Source organism: Argiope bruennichi, chromosome 4 (assembly GCF_947563725.1).
Source record: "Argiope bruennichi chromosome 4, qqArgBrue1.1, whole genome shotgun sequence".
NCBI classification, from domain to species: Eukaryota; Metazoa; Arthropoda; class Arachnida; order Araneae; family Araneidae; genus Argiope; species Argiope bruennichi.
Window position 1 is genome coordinate 18,523,239 of NC_079154.1, and position 18,738 is coordinate 18,541,976.

Sequence of the window (18,738 nt, forward strand, 5' to 3'; positions counted from 1 at the left end):
CAATCTTACAAAACAGATTATCACATAAATAAATCCTTTATTTTCTTTACATTTCCATTTGTTAGAAGCCCAATTTCATTTTAAAATAATACATAGTTGATATGTTCCATGATCTCAAATAATAATATTACTGGCAGAATAAAAGAAAAGAGGTTGCACTTTCAATAAGTAAAAATATGATAAAAAAAAACTGAAAATGTAGGTTTTAATGAAAATCATACAAAAATAATATACAGTGCATTTATTCACAGGCATCTAATGTACAAAATTTAGAAAATGTTGCAGTTCTAACTAAAGCATTTTTATAAATGGAAAAAAAAATAATTAAATAGAAAATTTGATACATTTGTGTATACTAAATATTGCATTTTTAACATAATTCAGAGCACTGTAAAGTTAAAATTAGAAGAATTGAATGATTTTAATAATTAACAAATTTAATTGCAAATAATTTAAATTTGTTTGTTATAATATATGCTAAAAAATTTTTAATTAAATGTATAATTTTTCAAGTTTTTTTTTTAATTATAAATTTAACGAACTGAAATAATGTAAAATTTCGAGATTAATTATATTACAATTAACAAAAGATTTCTTTTATATTTTTCAAGTCATACAAACGGCAATGTCATGTAAAACTTCCATATCATGAACATAGCTAGGAACATAAAATTGTAAATGCTAACACAAACATAGTTGAATTTTTGACAGGGAACAACATCAATTATGTTGTAACTTTAAGCTCTGCCCAAGCATTTCTATAAAAAAGTATCATTCATTTAATACAGATCACATATTTATAACACTGAAACAGATTTTATATCTGACTACAAAATATAGCTTTAACCTGTGTATATGTTCAGATCACAACTTAGATATAATACTACACACAATTTTTTTTTAATTACATCTGGTAATTTTTTATACACTAAAATGATAATCCTATGTAGAAATTTCTAATAACATATCACAAAAAAGTTAATTAAAATAAACAGGCAGTTTAAAAGCCTTTTGCTGAAATCCACAACACATACACACACACACTAAAAAAAAATGAAAAGTTCAACAAAAAAAAAATAGTATCTAGACTTTAAATGAAAATAACAACAAATAAATGTGCATTTATTCACTAAAAAGCATTTTTTTGGACTTGCATAATAATCTAATATGAATTATGGCCAGAGTTAAAATTATGCTAAAATGGATAAATTTTCAAACCGGTACAAGGCATTAATATCGACCCCAAACATGGAGCAATCACTACAATAAATATTTTATTTTTTCTTAGCTAACAACAATCTGATGATCCAGACAGTCAGATTAATTCTTTGCTTCATTATCTTCACACTGCATTTTATCTTCCATAGATATGTTCAATTCCTTGACTCGGTTCTTTGATCGCCAAACTTTAAGAGTGAAATCATCACTTGCTGTCACCAGCATTTCTGGATCCTTAGGATTAAAAGCTACAGAATTCACAACATCATTATGGGGCAGCTTTGAAAGACAATTTCCATAATGACGATCCCACAAATAACCATGCTTATCCTCAGCACCACTATAAAAAGAAAGGCAAACATGATTTATTACAATAAATAATACTCCAACTTGCATTTCCTCATGTAAATAAAAGAATTAAATTTTTAAAAAATTTTATTTCAATAAAGAAAAATGAACTAAAATAATGAAATACATGCACAAGTTGTAATTAAAGTTCTTTATAAAATGATTTCATTATTCTAATTTCTTTATGTGATTTAGAATTCAATACATACATGTAATTTAGAATTAATGTATTTTCTATTTTATTTTAAACATAAAAACCATTCTGAAATAAATCCAAATCCCATAAAGCTGTTGATGTAGTAAATATCTAGTGATTCTTTCATTTCAAAAACATAAAAGCTCTGACCATGCTTCCATGGTCTTCCTTTTTTTTTTTTTTTTTTTTTGCTTGGGATATTTCACAATGTTTTATATGAAATATCTGATTAACTTATACTAGATTTTTACATGATCTTGAATTTTTAAAATGTACAAAACAGAACATTTTGCATACACATATCCTGATACATGTTTTGCTGTCCAAAAAAATTCTGGTGTTGATCATAAAATTATGAATAACCAGAAGCATATACAAAGAAGAATTGCATACCAAAGACAACTAAATGAAAGACAATATTCTTTATCCAAATTATTCATAAATTCATCATAGATATTTAAAAGACCTTGTCTATATCTTTATGGAAATATCTAAAAATAAATTATTCATTATATAAAATTTTAATACATCCACATATATGTAATAACAATAAAAATACTTTTTTGATTTCTATGGTGATCATAATTCTTGATACTTTTCTCATAATCATAGTCTTCACATAATACATTTATTCAAAAAAATATTTTTTTAAAAAAATCAGCTATATAGCACATGAATAAGAGACATAATTTTGTTTCAAAAATTGTTCCCAAATGTATATTTTTCTCACTTTTAATTTTAATTATCATTTTAGTTTTCATTCTCACCTGCTCCAAACAATGGTTAATCCACTTTTATCAATTTACCTCTCTGGCTAGGGAATAAATGGATGGCACCAAAAAAGAACTACTAATGTTTGTAGAAATAATATATATAAAATATGGATTCTACTCATGTTTACATTGCAAGAAGTTGATTGTCCGGCATGTGTCCTATCCAAAACTATTCATAACCCATCCACAATATTAAAATGCAGTGCCTACTTTTAAGCTAAATGATATGGCACATACTTAAAAACTGCATTATACTATATACAACTTCATTAAACAAATTTTTTAAGAAATATATCAATTCCAGTCGCCTTTGGTGACTAGTTAGTTTGTTTGGATTAAAGCTCATTAAAATTTTTAATTAAATATTTTATGTAACTTGGTCTTTTAATACTTTCATTCACAAAATACCTTTAAGCTTCAAACTTTGATAGTCATGTAATTTATACTACTGTAGAAGTCTTAAGCCATTTTTTTTATAGTACTATATATCTCTGTAATTTTCAGTTAGCCTCCATAAAACTTGAACTTTGAGTTAAAATGGTAGTGATTAAACTTCAATTAATACTAAAAACATTTTTTGAATTCAGTATTCAGCTAAAATCTTTTTTTTTTTTTTTTTTATGAGAATAGAAAACAGAATTGTTTGGTATTTAGTTTCATGAGCACTGCAGAATAGTTTTCCTACTTCAAACAATATCTCAAAGAATTATTTAATAAAAATTTCTCTGGTTCATGACAAAATTCAGTTTTCAGTTTTATTTTCAAAAGAACTTAAATGGCATAAATAATAATGTTTTATTTTGTTTTGGTTAATAAATATACTTCAAAAACAATTATGAAATCTACTTTTATACAGTTCTGAGGAATCACATTCAGCAAAATATTCTTGACATTCCAATTTAAATTTTTTAAAAAAGATCGATCTTCTGTGATCAAATCTGGCTGTATTATGAAGTTTGCAATATTACAATTTTAGAACAATTAACATTTTCCGAATCTTAGAGCAATAAGTCTTGGGAAAACTCTGGGATCTGAATAGCATATCTTCTTTGAGAAGATATGCTATTCAGATCCCAGAGTTTGAGACGATCAATGAAGTGGTCTAAAATCATACACTTTTATTAGATAGTGATATTTAAATTTCCATCAACCAGTAGGTTTATTGGGAATATTGGTTATATTTAATTTTCTTTGAATTGTTCAAATATAAATTCATATCCATGATTCTGCTAAATTATCAGATATAAAAGAAGTGTCATTTAATTACCTCCCACATATGCTCTGTTTATTTTGTACATAAACTTTTCTAATGGAGATTAGTAACATGACATCATGGCGATATTAAAAAAGTAAATATCCAGTTCATCTGTTTTATAAATTTCACAGTATTGCAACTTCACTTTTTTATACATTATGAAAGCTACAGAGATATTAAACAGAATCCATCTTTCTTAGCCTTCAACAATGAAGAAAGAAAATCCTGTCATCAGATAGTTAATGAAACACTGAAAATTTGAGCTATTGTTGAATGTCAAACAAAAAAATATATTAAAAAAATTGCCAAAATTCAGTAAAAATTCACACGGCAACTAAGTTAATAAACTTAAAAAGACACTTTTTTTTAAAAAAATGGTGAAAAATTTATATTTGTGTGGCAATATTTTAGAAAGTTATCGCAATTTTTTTTATCGTGAATATCTTGGTTTAAAAAAAACACACTGAAGTGCACATTTTCGACTCCAAGGTATATTATATATATATATATATAAAATTTGGTAGTTGTAGGTAGCTATCACTATAAATAAAGAGATTATATTCAAACCAAAGTTTCAATTTAGTTATGTTGCTTAAAGCAGAAAGTACAATCTATCAATTAGAATTTTTAAGTGAAGTATAATAATGATGAAATATACATCAAAGTGTATTTTCAAGATCTTGTATGCTTAAAAAACAATTTTTGAAAATAAATACTTTTTTTTTTCTCCTACGTTTTATTTTTGCATGTTTTATAAAAGGGTGTGGGGGGGGGAATACTCTAACGGAACAATAATACTCACTGCAATTTAATATATGAAGAGAAGGATAAAGTCATTTTATAAAAATTATAATCTTTAATTTAAGCAAAAATAAAGATTAAACATGTATATTCTTACCTTGCAACATATTGATCACTCACATCCAAAAATATAAAGAAACATTCATCATTTGGAGTGTAGGCCTTGTGAGACCGCAACATGGTTCCAACTTCTTTCAATGTACATAAATCTATTACGTGAATATCAATTTCCTGAGCAATAGGTGGAGGTGTTAAAGGATTGTCTATGACATAGCCTTGGGGCCATGGCCTACTGTTCACATACAAGTATCTGTATCAAAAAAAAAATTAATACATAAAATAGCTTAGAAAATGACTGGTTATGTAATTATGATACAGAAGAAAAAAAATTAAATAAATATATGCATCAACCCTTGATAGGTCATTTTTGGGCATTCACAGGGCATTACAAAAAAAAAAAAAAAAAAAAAGACAATGGGTGATAATTAAAGATAATAAATTATTGAAACCTTGGTTTTATGATTATTTAAGTGACTCTATGATATTATTATTTATTTATTAGCATCATAGTTTAATAAATTTTGCTGAAGAGTGTTCTAACATGAAGTTAAAAAATTATTTTATATGTTAGAAAGAGAAAATAGTCAATGCCAAAGAAAAAAATCAATGTGATGCAACTGCTGCAGAGTAAAATGTTAATATTGTTCACTCAAATGACAGTTTTTAAATTGCTCCAGAATAATTTATTTTCTTAGTTTGCATTAATATTATTTGCTATTAAAATTATTCATAAATTTCAATACATAAATATCATTTCGTCAATAGGAAAGAGTCTGAAATCATGGCTAAGTAGTGTTTGTGCTCTTTAACTGAACAGGATTCCTTTAGTAAGCACAATTTTAATCCTTATGCTTCGGCTAAGATTAGGTTAAATTATACAACATGTTCTTTACAATAAAATTCAATATAAGCCAGCAGGAGTCATCTCCATAAAACTTTTCTTTTTCGAATACTTACTAATAAAGATGAATTTGTGTTTTAGATGCATTTTTAGGCAGACCAATTTAACCAAAATTTGACATAGAACTACAATTGTAGTCACAAAATTACATATCAAATTTAATACATTTAAGTCACAGTATTTTTTTGAGTTATGGCATTTATGTGCTTCAGAAAATACAGACCAACAAATACCCAACTGCTTACTGGATTTGGCTCAAAATTTAATAAAAGTATAGATGTTAAATCTGTGTGCTAAATTTTATCTATCTAGCACTTCTCATTCTAATATTCCAACAGACAGACTTCCACTGAATAGATTTTGCACAAAATTTGATAAAAATCTACAAATTTGGTGTTAAAAACCATGCATATACCAAATTCCAACCATCTAGCTCAAAAAGTTTTTTGAGTTAACAGACATTTTCCGATAATGTATTTATCAAACTCAGGGAGGTATAAAATGTCAAAATCTTGAGTAACAATACTTTATCTATACTCCATATATGAGAAAGTAAAAAAAAAAGTGTTATACAATAAAGCACAAGGTAAATTAAAGGGAATTCCTATTTAAGAATTAATCCATTCATCTGAAAACTTCACACAGAAAACACTACCATCATATAAAATCTGAATAAATAAAATTTTCTGAAAGAAAAGTTCATGAAATTTTTTCAAAGAGAAAAGATTATTTTTCTTAGAATGGACTTCATTGTTTTTCTGAAAATGCTTCAAATTAAAGTAAATATATGATAGTCTTACTTGAAATTATAAATATATAATTGATTGAGAAAGACAATGTATATGAGATTTTCTTCGACATACCTATGATCAGGAGATAGACCCATTCCTATTATATGACCATGAAGATCTATTAAATGATCCACTTGATCAAAATAATGCATAATCGTTTCCTCATCATGCCAGTTAGGGGAGACAGTAGGATTACTATTTCTTTCTTCCCTTTCTGCCAATCTTTGTAACAAAGTTGGAGTCTCAGTAATCCTTTCAGCAAACCTATTAAATGTCATTTTTATACATATTGCATTCATAATTTTTTCATTATAAGTTTGATGAATAAAATAGATAGAAAAAAATGTGATACCAAGCAATAAAATAATTAACTAGCTTAGGACTCAAGTAATACATGTTATAAAAGTGAGCATTTTAAAAATAAATTAATTTATTTTTAAAGTACAGATTAAATATGTTTAAAATCACTTACTTTTAAAATTATAATATACTTAAGTTTGAATTAAATTAACTGGACTTAATACTTCCATTACAATAATATTTCAATTTCCATGTAATAAAACTTTTTTTGTCCATTATTTATTTCAAATCCTTTTCACATTCAATGATAATAGACTAGAAATTGTCTCTTCTACATTATCACTTAGGTTCTGATTTAATGATTGACCATGAAATTATAAATTAAGCAAACATATCTTGTAAATATAAATATAAAATAATCAAAAAACTTCTTAATTTTATGAAAAAAAATCAAGTAATGGATTTATATTTAAACTGCTTTCAAATCGATTCCCTTAGATAATCTTTTATTTTGAAATTTTTGTTATTTATTAGATACATCATGTTACAAACTGAATTGAAACATTGATTTAATTGAAATAAGTGAGGAAAGCATCTGTACTGCTTTGTACATCTGAAAGCATCTGTACTGCAATTAATTTTTGCATTTTTGTCTTTTAGTTTTTATATATTATTGTAAATTGTTACAGTTATGTAACTATTATCTATATACATTGTATTGATGCAACTACAAGAAAAATATTATATAGCAAATCTTATTAAACAAATAAAAGACCCAAATTTATAAAATATATACAAGATCAATGTATTAAAAAAAATAAAATTTAAAATTACTTGAAAGGTTTGATTCTTTTAAATCCAATTTGGTGAGGAGTATATGTTAAAGAACCAGTGGTAAAAATGAGGAATTTTTCTCGTGGATCCAATATTTTTTCAATGCTGCTATCATCATCTAAACTATCTGCATTTTCATCTTCTTCATTACTACATAATTTTGGAGCACTACTTTGATTTGATTTGGCAAATTTCTTCTTTGAACTGGCTCCAAATAGAGGCAAATGACCATATTCCTCATCTAAAATTATATTTATATTAGATCTATTAACATTCTATTCTATTCTAATATTCTATTTAACATTCTATGCTTAAAAAAATTAAAAATCAAAACATTAATTTTACCACTTAAACCACTCCATTCTTCATCCCAAGGCAGTAATGGATCTTCAAAGTCAGAGCTAGTATTATCTTCTTCTTCACTAGAATCTGATGGCATATCAGCACTCTCTGCTCTTCGATATTCTTGACTATATCTTATAGGACTGTCCATAGTACAAGCTTCATTACTTTCAGCAGTATATTGCACCTAAAAGAGAATGTTCATTATTTATTAAAAATGAAATAAACTACGATACATATAGAATATGCTTCAGAAAAATCTTTCACAAACAGACAAATTTACAACAAAACACTTGGAATTAAAAAAAATTGATTAAAAAGTTTTTTTAAAAAAACTATTTATTTACTTCAAAAAATATGTAGAGTACATAATAATAAACCCACAAATATAAATTCCCATAAAGAAGAAATATAGATTAAAAATCTAAAAAGAGCTATAAGAACCATAGCATTAATATATCCAATATCAATTTTTTTGAAAATAAGTTTCTGACTGGCTATTTCTAATGTATCTATCTATTGAATCCAATATAAAATATCAGAGAAACTTCAGTTTTTTTAATTTCAATTCCCATTATAATTATAGCTTTTTGATATGGAAAATAAAAATTGCATTACTAAATTTGTATAAACTGCCAAATCCCATACAAATGGTCTCAAATTTAGCAGTCAAATGTCAACAAGTTATTTGACAATGACAGCTATGATAATTAAATTTTGTTTATGATGTTTCATTATATGGATAGTTCTTTTCCTCAAAAAGAATTCCTAAACTATTATTTCACATGATCCAAACATATGAAAAGTTCACAATAAACACAAATTGTTGTAAAAAATTTTTACTTAAAATTAAAACATTTTTAACATATATTTATAATTATTTAAAGATTTTTGTATAATGTCATATTTATGTTATAAAGGCTAGGGTTTAAATATGGCTGAAAAGAAACAAAATATAAAACTGAATACCTTTATATCTTGTGTTAATGATCCAGATGCCAACTCGATAGTACGCCCTCGAACAGTCGGCCAGGCATCAGCAGATAAGGCATTCTTAGATACAGGATTTCCATGAACAACAGGTTTTCTAGATGAAGTTGTTGTAAGATTTGGATCAGAGCCTTCTGCTTTAGACTCGGGCATTAAACAGTTGGCCACTGCAATTGTGCGTATGGAGCTTGCTTTACGATTATAAAATTTAAAAAGGCGTTTGACTATAGGCTTCTTTTCAGATTCAGATTCTTGATAAGCCTTATTCAACCACAGAGCAGAACATGACACTAAGTGTCCTAAGAAATGTAATCGACCAGATAATAAGTATTCATCAGTGTACCAAGTACCAAAAGTATCATATGGCTTATTCAAAACTCTACACTGCAGAGCAAAATTGCCTATTTAAAGAAGATAAAAAAAAAATCAAAATTAGGGTTGAAAATAAAAAACATCAAATTATAATCAAGCTCAATCTTAAATATATACATGAAGTATCTCAATCTAATTTAAATCCTAATTAATTTCCTAATTTTTATTTTAATTTAGCTCATATTAACTTCATTCTAAAGAGTTCTCTTATTTCCTGATCCAATTCCAACTTTTTTATTTAATACACACACTTTCTGTAAAACAAAATCCTTAAGATAAAAATCCTTAATGTTTACTGCATTCTTTTAAAATTACCTAAATTTCCCTTACCTAAGACTAAATGTGTCAAAGAAATCTCCATAAGAATCTCATAGTAACAAAAATCACGGTCTCTTGTGCTCTTGAGTCACTATGCAGACTGACACATTTCTTACCATTTTTATGTGATGAAATAAATAAAAGTTAAGATTAAAAAAATTTATTCTTAACAGCCACGCAACTGCTTAAATATGTTTGCATACATATATGAAGTAAATTCAAGAGTGTGCGTGTGTGTGTGTGTGTACTACTAGCCCATCTGTGGAAGTATTGTGTAAAAGTTACATGAAATATAAAAAAAAAATCCACTATAAAAAACTATCACTGATTAACTGCATTATGTAGCGTGATATTTTAAAAAGAAAAAATTAAAATGCAAATAAACAAAATTGATTAACTGCATTATGCGGTGTAATATTTTAAAAAGAAAAAATTAAAATGCAAATAAACAAATATAACTATTTCTTATATTTACAATTTCATTAAACTTAAGAAACAGCAAAGATTAGGGTGCCAAGCTTCAAAAGAAACTAATTTTCCCAGTTCGGAAAACTCTCTTTCCACAGCCGTATCAGCATCTGACATAAAGTAGCCATCCAAATAAGTTAACAGAACTGTAACTGAAATAGGCAATAAAAATAAACTGTCCTTATCAGCTGGCAGAATTTGATTTTTGCATCAAAAACAATTCTGATTATTTTGATTCGTAGAATTCATCTTTTCATCAAGCAATTTGGTTTACCATCTTATAAATTCTTTGGCAAAGAACTTATACTTTCCTATTTTCAAAGGCACACTCATCTCTTCCAGGACATAGATTATGTTCACAGAAAAGCAACATACATATGTCTCAAATGAATAAAACAATGACAACACAATCAATGCCAATTTTAAGAGTGACTCATGCCACACTTAGCATGGATGAGCACCTAGGAATCCCAAAAATTTATATTACACACTTTAGTGCACTTAACAACCAATCCTTAAAAATTTTACAAATCTGAAAAAAAAAAAAAAAAAAAAAAGACAAGACAGACTTTTATTCATTCTTCTATAATATGCTAACAGGAATTTGAAAATGTAACTATTACATAACACAGCATTCCAAACATATAAACTTATATGCCTTTGATATTATTTGAATCAAAGAAAGGTTATGTTTCACATAATACAATCTAGATACTTAAATAAAATTTGTTCCACATGGAATATTCTGTCAACATAAAACATTCTAGAGGCTTAACATTGCAAAAAATTAGTTTATCCATCTAAAATTTAAAAGAAAAAAAAGAAAGAAAGAAAAATATATGCAGTATAATATCTGAAAACAGAAATTATTACAAAAAAAAATCCAATTTAAAATTAGGTGATTGAAAAAAAATTACATTCATAAAAACATGTTGTTTTTGGAGAAACAATAAAGGCTAAACAAAGAAAGAAAGAATGCAGAATTCCAAAATATGATACTTTTTTTTCTGGTATTATGCTTGTTAATATTCTCAAGTTTAGAGGCATATATTTAAGATACGTTTAACAACTATAAGTAATTAAAAATTTCTAATCTGAGTTATCATAAAATTTTTTAAGTATAAAAGTTTGAAAATCATTCCTAACCTGTCACAGAATCTTAATTGCATAACACTTCTAAGCAATTTTTCAGAATTCAGAAATGATTTGGTTGAATCTATTATTTCTGATCATTTAAATTTCAAAGAGATAAAAATTAAATGAACCAGGCACTAAAAATTAATTGTGCTTAAAATATTGTTTAAAACTTCATATACCAGAAGCATATTCACTGCATTTAAAAGTTTAGAATCCTGTTAGGAAATCACTACAATTTCATTTAAGACAGAGATTTTGATAAAGATGCAGGAGAGCATTTTCCTTTTTCCAAATCATTGTAAGAACAGACATGTAATTGTTAGCAGCTACTGACTGAACTATGTACTTCATTTTCCTCAATCCAATAATAATAAATTATGATATTATGACCAGAAGAAACAGTATAAGAGTATTCGTGTACAAAGTGATGCACAGAACGATTGAAGTACCTAAAGAAAACAGTTCTGTGCAGATAAAGACAGTAGTTTCACTAGTATAGCAACTGTACTGCTAAAAGAAAAAATTCCAAGTCACATATATTTCAGGCAATATATATATATATGTAAAGAAATCCTTATCAGATTCTCATAGCATAAAGCCACAGGGAAAAATATTTCTGTCTCATTTCTGACTTTCGCTCTGGTGCTGTGCTGTAGATTGACGTATCTCATTACTCCTTGCTTATACATAAATTATGCCACCCAGGATGGAACAAAAGCTAAGTTTTAAAAATGCAAAGTGCCTAATCTCTATTCAGCCATGAAACTGCTAAAAAAATACATATGTTTTACATTTTATAGTTACTACACATGTTGAGTTAGGTAAGGGAATTATAGGTATATTTTTAAAGAATTTGTTTAGCTAGGCAGATTTTTATCTCTTCACTCAGAGGATGAAAAACAATGATTTAAACACTTTTACAGAGCTTGTGTTGCATTAATTAAATAAAAAAAAAGGTGGAATTGGATCAGGAAATAAGAGAACATTTTAGAATGAAGTTGATATAGGCTAAATTAAGATAAAATTTTGGAAATTAATTAGGATTAAATTAGATTTTAAAATATCATAACATTAATATACATATATATATTAAATTGTGATTTTAAGTGGATTTAAATATTTTAAAAAATGGCAGCATGAAGTCAGAAATTAAATTTGTTAAATCATAATTGTAAATATCATAATCACAATTGTAAATATTTTATCAGTTATTATAAAAAAAATACTTTATCAAAAAATGTCTTATTGATAATTTGATCACATAATAATATAATACAGACAAGGAATTTAATACATTATTACATTATACATCTAATACATTATGATTCTTAATTTTTATGTATACAAACCTTGAAGATTAAAAACAGCTATCTCTCCTGAAGCTGTATGAGCTCCAAAGTGAACACCAGATACAAGAAGGAGTGTGTCTGATTCATTAAATTGGGAAAACTGTGTATAATTCCAACTAAATGATTTCATATCGGTGCTATAGAGAACCTTTGCAGGGTAAGTAGAAGTCCATACCTAAAAAATAAAATAAATACATTAAATTAAAAAAGAAATTTTTAAAAAAATCAGTGCAAAACATAAATATACTTTTAAACTTTTTAATACATAACTTTGACTAGTTCATTCCAGCAAGAAGTAAAATCAAACTCTGAATGAATAATTCAAACGTAAGTAATAAATGTAACAGCAGTGTCAAGAAGGCAATCAATTCACTGTTTGCTGGTTTAATGGTTATAATTCGTCATTCTTCCAAATTCTGAGGTATTGTAACTTTACTTTTTATTTTCTTGTATACAAAGTATAAAAAAGTATTGTAATCATCAAAAATTCAAACCACAGACTTTGATAAATCTACATGTTTTACATCTCTCTCAGTCGCAAAAATGCATTTTTGGAAAACGTCTATCCTTCTGTTTGTGACAAAGATAACTCAAAAAGATTTTGCACTACAGAGGTAATTTGGTGCAAGATCTTTACACAAAATTTTGGATAAAATAAAGTCAGAGGGAGTCTTTCTTGCCAGCTATTTGAATATAAGTTAACATGTTAACTACAATACAACAAGTAATATATAAAACCAAATTTTTTAAGTCAATTTCTACTTGTGTCAACAAAAATTTTTGGCACTTTTCCGTTAGCTGGGTGCAAGCGAAAAATCGCCAAATAATGTAGAATTCCGCCAAATTTCTTACATCAGATTCGCATTTGGTTCCCAATTGACAACATTTGCTCCTGGCTAACAGAAATGTACCAAATTTTTTTTTTATTTTAGTTACTTTTTATTAAATAATTACAAAATTGGTGACCATTTGACAACATGGCGACGGATTTGGCAACTTTGGCAAAAAATAAAATAGAAACACTTTAGCAAAAAATAGAATAAAATAGAAATTTAATTAATTAATTAATATTTTTTAAAAAACTGTACTAACATCAAGTGTTATCAATTACAAGTTTAAAAAATATATTTGAACTTGAGTAGATGAATAAAAAGTATTTTATTAACGATTGAAAATTTGAACAAAATATATATATATATATAGAGAGAGAGAGAGAGACAATAGTAAGAATTGAAAAAGAGCTAGATAGATAAACCTCCGTACATGGATTTAACATCTATAGTGTAGACACCTTTCGAATTTTGAGCCAAATCCAATAAGTGGTTGATTGTTTGTTGGTCTGTACTTTTAGAAACATGTAAATTCAGTAACTCAAAAATGCAATGACTGAAATATATTGATTTTGGTTTGTGGTTTTGTGACTGAAGTCTGTCTCAAGTTTTTGATTTAATTGATTGGGGGAAATTCACCAAAAACACCAAAAAATAATATCCAAAAAAATTCATTTTTGGATATTATTAACAACATGTCAGGTATTAATCACCAAAAATTTTGCCAAGGATCACAGAATAGATTTAGTAAAAAATCTATACTAAAGATTAATATTTTATATCTATTGTATACCAATGCCAAGCAAGGCACCCTCTGGGATAACACCTTTATTAAAGAGTATGCAATAAACTTTTGGGGAGACCACTTTATTTGCCTTAAAAACTACATCAATTTAAAATAGAATCCTTCTTTAGATTCAATAATAGAAGAAAATCAGGCAATTGCATGCTTACGAAATAATGAAACCAGCTTGATTCTCAAAGTAACAATGTAATCAATTGTCAGAAATTAGGCAAAAAAAGTTTTAATTAATGAAATTTGGAAAAAATTACACAAATATTAAATTTGTATCATCTTTCAATGACACAAATTTTAAGATATGCAATAATTTTTATATTGTAATATTTTTTAAAGTTACAATGGAAAACAATAAAATTTTATTTAATTTTTAATTAAAATCACTAAAAAAATGCTTGGATGTAGACATTTTTACTTTTGAAATATATAAGTACCAAGTTTAATAGCTCTAGGTTTATCAAACTTGCCTCATTTTTATCATTACTAAAGATTTATCATTTTTTAATCAATCTTTTATATTAAAAATCTTTCCATCAGTATTTTATTTTAATTTCCCCCAGACAGCAATAAGAATCTATGTGATAATGTATATTTCATACAAGTTGTATGTATTTTAATTTTGTTCCTCCTTAAAATTGCTATTTCATTTAATTTAATTACAATAGCACTATGATGATTACACAAAAGCTGATTTTGAACAGACCAATTAATTCTGAAATCGCTCATATTACAAGATTGATACTAAGCTAGCCATGCATTTTTCAAAGGATAAAGCATGATTTAATCTTATTTATATGACAGATACTAAATAATATGATATTTCAAACTTCCAATTCTCGGGCTTCATTTTCCCTGACCCTTCACCAAAGGGTTGTAAGTTTTTATTATTTAGCTGCAGTTCTAATTAGTACAAGATATTGTACAATATCTCCATGATGTTGTCTGATATTCTGAATTCTGGCCAACATCACGTAGACATTGTCACAATGTTTTGTGCTAATAGGAGTAGCATCAGATAACTATATGTTTTGTCTTCATAAAATTTCATGTATGAGAAACTCATGTAAGCTTAGTTAAAAATGCAGAAACTATGCAAAATACATAACCATTAATTTTAAAAAAACTTTTAAAATTCCATGTGAAATGAACTTATCTTCACCTTGCCTATGAGAAAAAAGAATAAAACTCAGATCAAATAAAATCACATTTTTTATTAATATTTATAAAATTAATATTTAAAATCACAAAAATGAAGCAAAGTATCTTAAATTTTATCATAATCTAATAAATTATTTTCCATTTAATGCACTACAACTTTTTTTTTTTTTGTAATAACATTACTTGCATTTAAAATTTTCCCCTGCTTTAAAACTTTATTTTCATATTATCAAGGTTAATGTTCTATTAATTAATAGTTGATAGAGAAATAATGTTTTTCTAAAATACTGAACTGAAAACATTTAATTTTTTTCAATGTATATGAAATATATATATTAGTAAGAAATTATTGAAAATAATAAAAAAAAATTAATTATTCTAAAATTAATATTTTTATTAGATTACTTAAATACAATAATAATTAAAATTACCAATAAATTTTTTAACTGGATAATACTTAAAGCCCTTATCATTTATGTGTGAAATTGACTTTGCAATGTTGTATTGATAAGAGCAATTATGAGTGTCCATATATTTCATGAAATAAAATGTGTAAATATAAATTAGCAACATTAATTAGAAGTAGTTACAATATATTAGTATTACTACACTTCACATAAATAAAGAAATCTACTTTAAATTCATTGTAAACATTTTTTTTTTTTTTTACCTTGATATAACCATCTTTAGAACTACTTGCAAACATTTTTCCATTGTGTGCATAGCTGACATGAAGTACTTGATGAGTATGTTCCACTAAAACTTCAGTTTGTTCACTTGGAATATGATATTTCAATCTTCGGTATTCATTAAACCATGAATACTTTCCCGGTGCGATAGGTATACTTTTATCTATTTTGAAATCATTGTGAAACAATCGCTTCCAAAGAAACTCATCTGTAGCCACACGAAGCCAGTTTCTGCAAGTTCCTCGAGCATTTAATAATTCTTTAGCACTCAGATGAGAAAATATATACAATAACAACGGATCCGGTAACAAATGCCAAAATTCTGAGGAATCCATGATTTTTTTTTCAAAAGGAAGTTGCTAAAAATATATAAAAACAAATATGTTTAACTATTCAGGCTGTTCTTGCTGTGTAAATATCCAGTCCTACGACTGAATCTTGTGTTGATCCTTATCAAATGAGATCATAAAGCCCTAATAAATTTTCTAATTAAGGTTAATCCCTCGTTTTACTCTAGCATACGAATGAGGTAAAATAACAGAAAATAGACAAACTTGCAGCACGATAAAATTATTATTTCAAATTACGGTAATAAAATGGTATATCGAAACAGAAAGTTATCTTTTTATTTCCATTTCTGGAATCTTATTAAGGAAAATGTTTATAATCCTCATACAAGGCTATCGTTAAGCATTTATAACAAAAAACAAAATAAGACAATTAAATTCCAATAACTAAAGTTTTGCATTATTGGGTGAAAAGATCACATTTGTCATTATTCAAATTCAAAATACGGAAATTTTGAGCTGGCCGAAATAAATAAGTTATCTGAAATTTGAAATAACTACTTCATAAACTGAAGCGCTTCATCCCCGTATTCCTCTTAAACGTAAACAGATCAGTAGCAGCTGACTGATGATAAATTGTTTCTAGCGAGAATTCGTTCTTTTAAATACGCATGCGCACGTCATATTCAAGATAGAAAATATTTTTTGGCACTTCTTCGAAATGAAAGGGATGAGAAGACAGTACCATCGATAATTTAGCAGCTTTAGGAAATCCTCCAAGTAATTAGTGTCACTTTAAAATATTTTATAACGAGTACAAAGGAAATTTTCACTTTGAAGTCCAAAGCTCTCCTGCAATCTGAGTGATATATTTTGTTGGAAATGCATTGTTTTCATCCAGCTAAAAGGATATATGTATGTTAAAATTAAAATTTCCTTTCTAAATAAAACTATCCCTATTAGTAGAATATACCGAACAATATTGTTGCGCTATTTTCATGGTTTCAACCGGCGTTTAGAATGTCAAACAGCATTGCTGAAATATCAAACAATATCTTATGTTAAATATCTAAATATTACAATATCTTATTATAAAGAAATTATTTTTGAAATCTTGAAGAATTCACATATATTATCAGTACAGTGGAAGTGGCCGGAATACAGTGCAGTGTAAGATGCTCCAGTATTCTTTTTTTATATATATACACAATAGAAAATGTTTCAAGTTTCTCTGCAAAATAATGCGAACTTTGTTTTATCCTCTCCAAGAAAATTGATATTTTATATTGATAAAAGAAATAAACCACTGGCGAGGGGAGGTGGGACAAAATTTAATTAGAAATATTGAATATATTTAGCAGTGCTTCAATTCGCGATATTTTCTATATTATAAGCTGGTTCATACGTGTTGACAGTGTAAATTAGGAAATACGAGATGTCAGAAACCATTTTAATAAATTAGGAAACTGATGTCCTGATAACCAAAATTTGCCAGATTACCTGCGGGTCACTTCTTCATTACGATTTCGCCAAAAAGTTTTGTATAGAGAGGTCGAAAGAAAAAGTCCTGGCTTTATCTTATATAATGATCACATTTCTTATAATCCCAAAAATTTTCTGCAATCACTCCCTGTTTCATATTTCTATCTTTTACAGCAAATGCATCATTTGTCTGAGGAAGAAGAAACAGTCAACTTGAGAGTAGCTGGGTATATTAGACTAAAATGATTTAATGTTAAGATAATTTGAATGTAAATACAAATCTTATGAAATTATTTTTTCAATATTCTCTTTATAATCATATAGTTACAAAATATTCTCGATAAAATTCCTCAAATGTCAATATTTATCAACGGGTTCGGTGTAGTACGTACGGTAAAACACACAATAAGTTCAATAACCAAGAACATTTATTCACCAAGGAGACACCAACATACAGCCAACAAAAACACAGCCGAGCGTGTATGAGAACAGTACTAACAGTAAACAACAGCATATTAATAGCTAACCGGTAGTAAACAACCACAACAACACAAAGCGGTCAGACAGAACTCAGTAGAAAATCCACACAACAGTTCAGGCCTCTTAAACGTCTGCTATTCTTCATTGACTCCTCACTTATAAGTACTCAACTACCAACTCACTGCTGATTCGACAATACGACTTACTGCTGCCTCAGAATATGTCTTCAAAACTCGTAACATAGATCCGTCCTCAACACACTAATCTCTTAAGTTTCACACAACTGGTTAAATGCTTCGCTCAACTCAACGTAATCCATCTCAATCTTCCTGCCATTTAAAACTTCCGAGACAGGGTAGAGAAAGTTCTAAAAAGATAACCTGGAGTCAAACTCTAATGGACCTACCGTCAAAATTCCTGAAGATACTAGAATCTTCCATTTTGTCGCGACCCTATTAGAGCAAGATATTGTAGGATATCTTCTCGATGTTGCCCAACATTCCGAATGCTGGCCAATATCGTGATATCATACTAATGTTCGGCATTTTTTGCTAATTAGC

General features: G+C 27.1%; 1 protein-coding gene across 1 annotated transcript; it reads right to left on the minus strand.

The window, feature by feature from the left end:
• Nucleotides 1-379: 379 nt before the first annotated feature.
• On the minus strand, nucleotides 380-16,845 carry LOC129966691 (F-box/WD repeat-containing protein 5-like). Its single transcript, XM_056081206.1, has 8 exons — nucleotides 15,911-16,845; nucleotides 12,454-12,628; nucleotides 8,789-9,210; nucleotides 7,823-8,006; nucleotides 7,478-7,718; nucleotides 6,416-6,607; nucleotides 4,689-4,901; nucleotides 380-1,558 (listed from the first exon to the last, which is right to left on the minus strand). The coding sequence occupies exons 1-8, from the start codon at nucleotides 16,262-16,264 to the stop codon at nucleotides 1,321-1,323; spliced, it is 2,019 nt and encodes a 672-aa protein (XP_055937181.1). The 5' UTR covers nucleotides 16,265-16,845; the 3' UTR covers nucleotides 380-1,320.
• Between the last annotated feature and the right edge of the window lie 1,893 nt (nucleotides 16,846-18,738).